Raw genomic sequence first — 8,653 nt, 5'->3', positions numbered from 1 at the left:
AAATCTATAAGAATCTTCCGTACCATATGGGGAAATATTATAATATAACGGGTGATTTTTTTGAGGTTAGGATTTTCATGCATTAGTATTTGACAGATCACGTGGGATTTCAGACATGGTGTCAAAGAGAAAGATGCTCAGTATGCTTTGACATTTCATCATGAATAGACTTACTAACGAGCAACGCTTGCAAATCATTGAATTTTATTACCAAAATCAGTTGGCAGAAAATCCGCTTTTTTATCGACAAATTTTGTTCAGCGATGAGGCTCATTTCTGGTTGAATGGCTTCGTAAATAAGCAAAATTGCCGCATTTGGAGTGAAGAGCAACCAGAAGCCGTTCAAGAACTGCCCATGCATCCCGAAAAATGCACTGTTTGGTGTGGTTTGTACGCTGGTGGAATCATTGGACCGTATTTTTTCAAAGATGCTGTTGGACGCAACGTTACGGTGAATGGCGATCGCTATCGTTCGATGCTAACAAACTTTTTGTTGCCAAAAAATGGAAGAACTGAACTTGGTTGACATGTGGTTTCAACAAGATGGCGCTACATGCCACACAGCTCGCGATTCTATGGCCATTTTGAGGGAAAACTTCGGAGAACAATTCATCTCAAGAAATGGACCGGTAAGTTGGCCACCAAGATCATGCGATTTGACGCCTTTAGACTATTTTTTGTGGGGCTACGTCAAGTCTAAAGTCTACAGAAATAAGCCAGCAACTATTCCAGCTTTGGAAGACAACATTTCCGAAGAAATTCGGGCTATTCCGGCCGAAATGCTCGAAAAAGTTGCCCAAAATTGGACTTTCCGAATGGACCACCTAAGACGCAGCCGCGGTCAACATTTAAATGAAATTATCTTCAAAAAGTAAATGTCATGGACCAATCTAACGTTTCAAATAAAGAACCGATGAGATTTTGCAAATTTTATGCGTTTTTTTTAAAAAAAAAGGTATCAAGCTCTTAAAAAATCACCCATTACAACACATACATTGCACTTGACAAATCCGTCACAAGCGTACTTCCAAACCCAGCTTGTTTTAGGCATGTCTAAAATATTAATATTTACGAAGTTGGTAATGCACGTACAGATATCGGATCGGTAACAAATAAAATTATTGAGACACACTCACCTGCGAATCTAAACGATGACCGACAGTTGAGGCAATTTTTGTGTTGGAATGAAAAAAATTTTAAAATTTCTTCCACAATTATTTCACAACAATACGTTCATCAACCTACTTCTCGTATTAAGGAAACTTCATTAAATAATTGTGATTTTAAAAGCTTTAAATATTATGAGAAAAGAAACTATAATTTGAACAAGCTGATACAATAAAAGTACAAAATCTTTAGGTGAATGAATAGCATAAGGCTTTGTCACCTTACTTTTTGTACCAGAAGTGGCCTACCACAGGGTTTAGTTCTTATATAATTCCCAATGAGAACGTTCTCGTCAGTTTTGTTCTCATTTTGGTTTTGGTTTTGACGCGTTCTTGGGAACAAAACTACGACAATGGCATTTAGTTTCGATCATACATTTCGTTCTCAGTCCCTGTTTTAAAATATTAATATTTAATATTCTTTAAAATATACATACATACATACATATGTACACATGCATGTATGTATATGCATTTACAAAAATTAGAAGTTTGAATTTAAGTACAGAAACTAATGTTTTAATTTACTTTTCTTGTCTCCGTCTACTCAGGCAAACGGTTAGGTGTACATAGTCGCGTACACTCTAGACATAAAAAAATAATTATAAAAAAAAATTTTCTCACTGAAAAAATATTTATCCTCACCAAAAAGATTATACAAGAAGCTTTATGTCGCATTACCCGGGTGTTTTTCGTTTAACCGGCACCAACATATGTATATTACCCGGGTACCCGGGCAAATCGGGTAATACCCGACTACCCGGGTAATAAAAGCCCCGGGTAATACCCGGGCATTACCCGAATTACCCGGGCACCCGGGTAATACCCGGGTAACCGGGTACCCGGGTATCATCAGCCCTACTTTATACCGTCTATGATAAGGGCAGAAAATTACATATCGGAAAAATAAATAAACAAATAGATATGTGTATCGCTGACCAAATTTAAGACAGAAGAAAAATTATCAAAATTAATTTTAAATTATAGTGATGAACTATAATGAAAGATTACAATTTCTGTTTTACGCAGAAGATTTACTACATATTTCCCAACGAAATGTACTGCATCGCTCTGTTTGTAATCGAGTTTACTTCAGTTTACAGAGATGTTTTAAGACATTTATTGCATTGCTTTCATCCAACAAAAAACGAAAATATATATACTGTACTTTAATACTATTGCTGTTGCTGCTGCCTTCCATTTACTAGTACCAAAAAGTGTTATTATTTTCTTCAACGCTTAGTTTTTCGTAGTTTTTCCTCTAAAGTGTAGTTAAATTTTTATATATTTTATTTCATTTTTCTTTTGTGTAATTTAGTTTCAGTACGATATTTTGTGGTTCAAGCTACTAAAGGCTGGATAATCTCTTTGTGTTTTTAAGCTGCCTTCCTTGTTTAGCTGCACACTTTTCAAGTTAAAACTATTTAAACTTTGTGTCGTGTGTGTATTTGTTTGAGGCTGAATTGGGATGCTATGGAAGAAAACATTTTATTTTATTTTTACATAGGCCATTTCACTTCAACTAGAAATGCGCGTAATAGGCATATTTTGCTATAAAAACCTACTTTGCCAAATACTTAATTGACTTCATGACGCAGTGATGCGACCACATAACCCAAATGGTAAATGAGTTATGTTCTTCAACACACGTGGCGCAATGTCTTGCTATGCTAATATGCAACTTAGCTCTTTTCGTCCTTTTGCAATTTAACACACCCGTAAAATACACATCTCTAGTGCCCGCTAGAGCTATTCACAAACCAATATTGTCCACCATAGCCTCACAATAAAGCCTTTTTTCTATGTATGAAGTCTATTTGTTAGCTGCTCCGTAAACAACAATTTCATATACTAATATTAAACAGTCAAACAGTTTACGCGTATGTACGTACGTAAATGTGTATGTTTAGCATTACAATATATGTTTTATATATGTATGTAGGTATATATTATTTCAATTACATACTTGCTATATTTTATTAACATTTAAATATCAAATTTGCATTACTATAGCTATTTATTTATATATATTTAATTTTTCTTTGTATTTAAACTAGCAACGGCTGAGATGCGGCGCTAACTGCTACGTATGTATATTTATTAACCAAATATTTTAGACTCATTCACATTTGCTTTTGTTCACTTCTCGACAAGTTTACTCGTTTAGGCAATAATTTAAATTACAATAAAGCATTATGTTTTCATTTAAATTAATTACAAAACTAAATTAAGTGTGCAAAATATACTATAATATAAATTAATAATCAAACTTTATACAACAGCGACAATAGATCTTTTCTTTCTTAATATTTTTCAACCTGTTTGTTGTTATATTTTTTTCACTTATAAACTAAATATTAAAAATTAATAGTAATCGCGATCAAAGACGACCTCAACAGAAAATTCGGTTAATTTTAATCTTTTTTTGTACCACCCCCCACAACAATGATAATAATGAATACACGATAGCGGGGCACACAATGAAAAATGCAGGCAAAAACGTGCGTTGAAAAATAAATTTTAAAAGTTCGTTCTCGATTGCGCAGGTGCACGCTTCAAGTATTTTAGATATTTTTGTATTTTATTTTTTTAAGTTACGACGTCTAAGGAAATTCTTTGCACCTCTCGCTTCGTGTAAAGTGCGCCTGCGTCGTACACGAGTAATGCAAATTATTCGTTTAATTAGTTTTAATGTTTATGTCTAAGATTATCGCCATTTCGCTGCGTAAATTCACCCCTAACGCCCTCCGTTCTCTAATTTATGCGCCTTGCAAATTTTGTGTTTTTGTTTTTATTTTCGCGATACACAATACTAGCATATTTCAACACGTTCTAATCGTTTGTTACTTCTAGGTACGCGCGTGCGTGCACCGGTCTTTTGTGTAATGTTTGGTTTCCCCACCGCATCCCCAAAATTTTCGAGTATCGTATTTTTGCTGATTGGTTGCAGTTTTTTTTTGGCCGTGTCACAAGTATGCAGCAATTTCAGAAATTTTCTCGAATAAAAAATTTTCACTCCTTTAGAATTAAACGAATGGCTTTGATTTCACATTAGCAGCGACGGCTACAGCATTCTTGACGACATTTCCCCATTTTCCTGGTCCTCGCTTTGCAGCAGCACCTTCAATTCGAACAACCACAGCTGCTGCAACTGCTGCTAATTAAGGCGTTTTCAATAGCAGTATGTCTTTTTTTCGTGTTCGACTCGTCGTTTTGTTTCGTTGAAAGAAAAAGTTGCGGCCGAAGGTCTTTTGCAATTTGTATGACTTCCCCGCTAGGAACTCCGTTAGGTCATCTACGTAGCCTCGTGCGATGTCCTCTGACAGGTGTATGGATATCACTTCGATTTGTACCCGATCGAAGGGTAGCGTTTCTAGGATCTGCGTACAGAAAACAAAAAAAAATAATTCAATTTTTATGTAATTAATTTGTCAACAATTAAACTTGTATTCTCACCTCCAACTCGTGTCCATGCACACCCAAACTGAGCAGATCATAATCCACACGATTGTACGCCAACATCAGCGAATACAATGGAAAGCATTTGACGCGTGAATTAAACCACGAAGTTTCCTCGTCCAGCAGACTATTGATGCGCACCTCAGACTCTTCATTGTGTATGGTAACCTAGTGGCACACAGGGGGCGAGAGAAAAAGTAAATAAAATAAATACATAAAAAAATTAATTTTCTCATAGCTAAAACCATTCACACACTCACAGCACTCACCTCTTTCGGATACGGATTGGGCGAGATGCATGCGTGCACCACCTCCAGACCCGGCCGTTGCGCATTCTGTTTGCGCAACGTGAAGAAACGACGTGGCTCCGGCTCTACCACCAAGCCCGCCCAATTCAGCGTTGCCGCCAGCCATGGTGCGGTTATTAAATAGCCCATCGCACCCGGCAGCGATTGTATGAAGGCGCCATTCTCTTTCCCACCCACCAGATCGGCTACGTAATGCGCCATTTCGGGCGCAAGACCTTCAGAGTAGTGTGCGCTGAAATTAAAATGCGTCGCTGCTGTGGAGTAGGAGGCGGCCACCCCCGCTGTTGTTGCTGATGATGACGCGGTTGATGTTGCATCGTCTAAAGGCGCATTCTTGAGAAAGTGCATAGGGTATTTGCGCATCTGGATTTCGCGCAGGAATGCTATGAGTGTGGGATTATCTTGGGCCACGCCGAAGAATTCACAGTCGCGCAACATATTCAGCTTAAATTGTTTATGACGAATCTCTGTAAATGGAAGAATAGGAAGAGAGGTGACGGATTAGTGAAATGTGTAAACAGGAAAATTCGTGAATAATGAGAATGCCATGAATGTAGTCATATATCAACTTTATTATTATTAAGCAAAAAATGGTGAATAAGCCTACTACTTCCAGCAAAAATGGAAAAAGATGGGTCCTGTACGGACCAGCTTTATTTGTGGTCAAGGATTGGCACTTCATCGAAATTCCATAGAACCCTGGGGAATTGAACACAATAAACAACATCTGAGGGAGTTCCAGATCCAGTTTTTAGCAACAGGGGTACAACTCTTACTTGCAGATATTTATAGAAGGCAAGTGGTTCTCAAAAATTGCAAACACTGTTGAGCATGCTTGGTTAGCTAAAGGCGTTAAGCTGATCCTGGGATCTGTGAAACATCATGCTCCGGATTATGCTTGGGCTGCTTCATATTACAAGGATTTGACAAGCTCATCATGCTCACAAATTATTTGGACACAAAATTCAAGTCCAGATTCGGTCTTCAAGAGCACAAAATAAAGAGCAAACCAGCGCGAACTTATTGGTTTGATTATTGTTGTTGTTGTAGCGGCTACAGCAACCCCGCCCAGATCGGTTGGTGTAGAATCGTTAGCGTCTGTCCATAAGGACAGAGGCGTTAGTAAAGTGGGGTTCAGTGGGCATGCGAAGAGATGTCTAGAGTCATGGGGTGTTGCTCCGCATCGCGGGAACTCGTTTGGCACATCTGGTTTTACTCTGCTCAGGTACGAGTTTAACGTGCTGCAGTAGCCAGAGCGAAGTTGGGCTGTTGTGGTCCGAGTCTCTCGAGACAGACGAATCTCCCACGTCGGTGACACCCTACTAAGAATTGCTTGCAGAGCATTGCGTTATGCTCCTTCATAGGGAGTAAATGGGCCTCGTCGTGTAGGTGATGTTGTGGCGCCATCAGAAGGCATCCTGTCGCTGTCTGTAGCTTTATCCACTGCGTCCTACCAGTCCCCGGCGACCACACAGGCGCTGCATAGTTCAGAAACGGCCGGCCAAAACATTTCTTTGTTTTTGCCCCAGGTCCTGGCGGCTAGCGACTTGCGGGTTATTCACCGTCGAGGTGGTCCGTCATCAACTTGAATACCCAGTTGCAGTTTTACCTCCTTCGTCCAAGTCCAAGAAAAGTGTTGCTGAGAATTTTATAGGGGAGAGGGTTAGACTCCGTGCAGTGAAGAAGCGAGAAAACTCGGCGCGATAACCGTTTACTTTGGAGCACAAGTCATCAGTTCCATTCTCGGATGCCATTAGCGAGCAATCGAGACTCCTTTTGGAAGAGGCTTAGAAACAGTTAAACAGTAGTTTTATTTTCCTGGGTTTGCTCTATTTATCTCTAAAAAATTGCTAACAAGTGTCGAATACTTAGATAATTCGCCGACCACCGTTTGAGTCCCTGTGGGAGAGAGGAGGCCTCCTCTATGTCGTCCAGTAGCGTGGAGTGACTGACGATGTCGAACGCCTTGGACAGGTCCAACGCTACTAGAATTGTTCTCTCACAGGGGCGGTTTCGGTTAAGGCCACGAGTTATCTGGGTGTTTATGGCGTTAAGTGCTGTTGTTGTGCTGTGCACTTTACGGAACCCATGTTGATGCCTCGCTTTGGTCAGGTAGTTTGTATAGTGCGGGAGTAGAAGGGCCTCATTGATTTGATCTTCACAGTCTCCAGACGGAAATCCGACTGAAAATGTAAGGAAATAAATGAAGCTGAAATTAGCTGGGGAGTACAGCAAATCTGAGTTTGAAATAAAAGTTAAATACAATAAAGGTCTTGGAAACGGCTAAAACGTCATTAAAAATTTTGTAGGAATATGAGTTGAGGTTGAACTTGAGTCCAAGAAGGTTTAATAATTTCAAGATAATGAATTGCTTGACGAATTTGCGAGCTATGGCTCTACGGATCAAATTTTAAACCCAATCTTGTATAACAGACACCAGCAGGTAAATCAAGAAACTTGCGAATAGAGGTCCATGATATGGTAAAACCATATACAAACCAGCCAAGGGTTTGGGATTTAAAAAACTTGTATTAAATTTTTAAAAGGTTGCAACTCTTCGAGAAAGTAAAACCTTATTGCATATCTACAGCACGAGCCCGTTAATTAGACTCCTCACTTTTTGATATCGAACGAACGGTGCGGATCTGATGGAACAGGACAAAAAATCCCTTCGCGTATTATATATATAGATGGCTGATCGTAATTCAGATATCACTCCTCAGTTAAGCAGGAACAATGTTAGGTCTTGAGAAAGCCATACATTTTAAGAGTATTATTTTCTGCATTGCTTTCGGTTTAGTTTTTAAAAGCTCAAATTTCCAATATTCAAAAGGCTATTGCAGTAACTCTCTGTTCATTTTAAATTCATTAAGCCTTCATTAAGCAATAATAACGTTACATAGAGTCGCGTGTCCTTGCTAAAATTACCTAATCAGCATAAAGATATGGAATCATTAAATTATATAATGCTAATAAAGCGGCTAACACCCACGCGCCGTTGTTAAAATAGGAAAAGCAATAACACCAACAACAAAGAACGGAGTTAGTAATTGCGAAATGCTTAGTGCAAATTTACATACATTTGCGACTACTATTTAGATTATTATTTCTTTTTTTTTTTGTTTCTGTTTGCCCAGATACGCCACGCCAGTAGTTTATTTGACTTTCACATGCTATGCCCGAATGGCACAAAATGTCGACACTAAAACCATTGCAGCCGGCAAAAATAAATGCGAAAAATATGTTAAAAAATTGTATGAATAAGTATGTATGCAGGTAGTTTAACCAAATGAACTAGCGCATTTTAATAAATTACAAGCTGTCAAAGTTGAAGGTGAAAGCGGCACGCCCCCGCGCGGCGACTCACTGCGCCGTGTGGCAACCTCTTTGTGCCACCTATAAGCGCGCCGAATTCGAAACAGCACTCGAAAGGGTGGCTTGCTTTCACAGACTACGCTCATCAGGCCAGGCAGGCAGCAATAAATGCTCAACGAAGGGATAGTAAATGCGAAAGTATGGAAAAAAAGCTCGAAACGAAGTGTGTTTCGGAAATGGTGGTAAAGGACGTGTGTCAAGTTAGCACTACACTTTTCGAAATTGGAAAAGTTAACTACGGCATTAATTGTAGTGTTTTTGTTGTAAATTTGTTGTGGAAAGAAAAAATTTGTAGCTCTCGTTTTTTAAGAAAAAATGGTATGTAGTGCTAACTTGACACCATAC

The 8,653-nt window shown here is 38.9% G+C and overlaps 2 protein-coding genes across 3 annotated transcripts in view; one reads left to right on the top strand and one right to left on the bottom strand.

The window, feature by feature from the left end:
- Nucleotides 1–8,653, top strand: part of LOC118742090 (protein Star-like) — a 117,948-nt gene that overhangs the window by 92,728 nt on the left and 16,567 nt on the right. The window lies entirely within an intron of this gene.
- LOC118741254 (protein Star-like) lies at nt 3,187–6,959 on the bottom strand. 2 transcript variants are annotated; one of them, XM_036473161.1, is made up of 3 exons: nt 4,886–6,959; nt 4,623–4,793; nt 3,187–4,546 (listed from the first exon to the last, which is right to left on the bottom strand). In XM_036473161.1, exons 1-3 carry the CDS (start codon nt 5,369–5,371, stop codon nt 4,328–4,330), a joined length of 876 nt encoding a protein of 291 aa, XP_036329054.1. In that variant the 5' UTR covers nt 5,372–6,959; the 3' UTR covers nt 3,187–4,327. The 2 variants fall into 2 exon arrangements, with proteins under 2 accessions (XP_036329054.1, XP_036329056.1); XM_036473163.1 differs by having other exon boundaries at nt 4,895–6,957.

This window comes from Rhagoletis pomonella, unplaced genomic scaffold, assembly GCF_013731165.1.
Source record: "Rhagoletis pomonella isolate Grant_MI unplaced genomic scaffold, Rhpom_1.0 Rhpom_scaffold_00006, whole genome shotgun sequence".
NCBI classification, from domain to species: Eukaryota; Metazoa; Arthropoda; class Insecta; order Diptera; family Tephritidae; genus Rhagoletis; species Rhagoletis pomonella.
The sequence above is the reverse complement of the archived record's forward strand: the minus strand, read 5'-3'. Positions and strand labels throughout refer to the sequence as shown.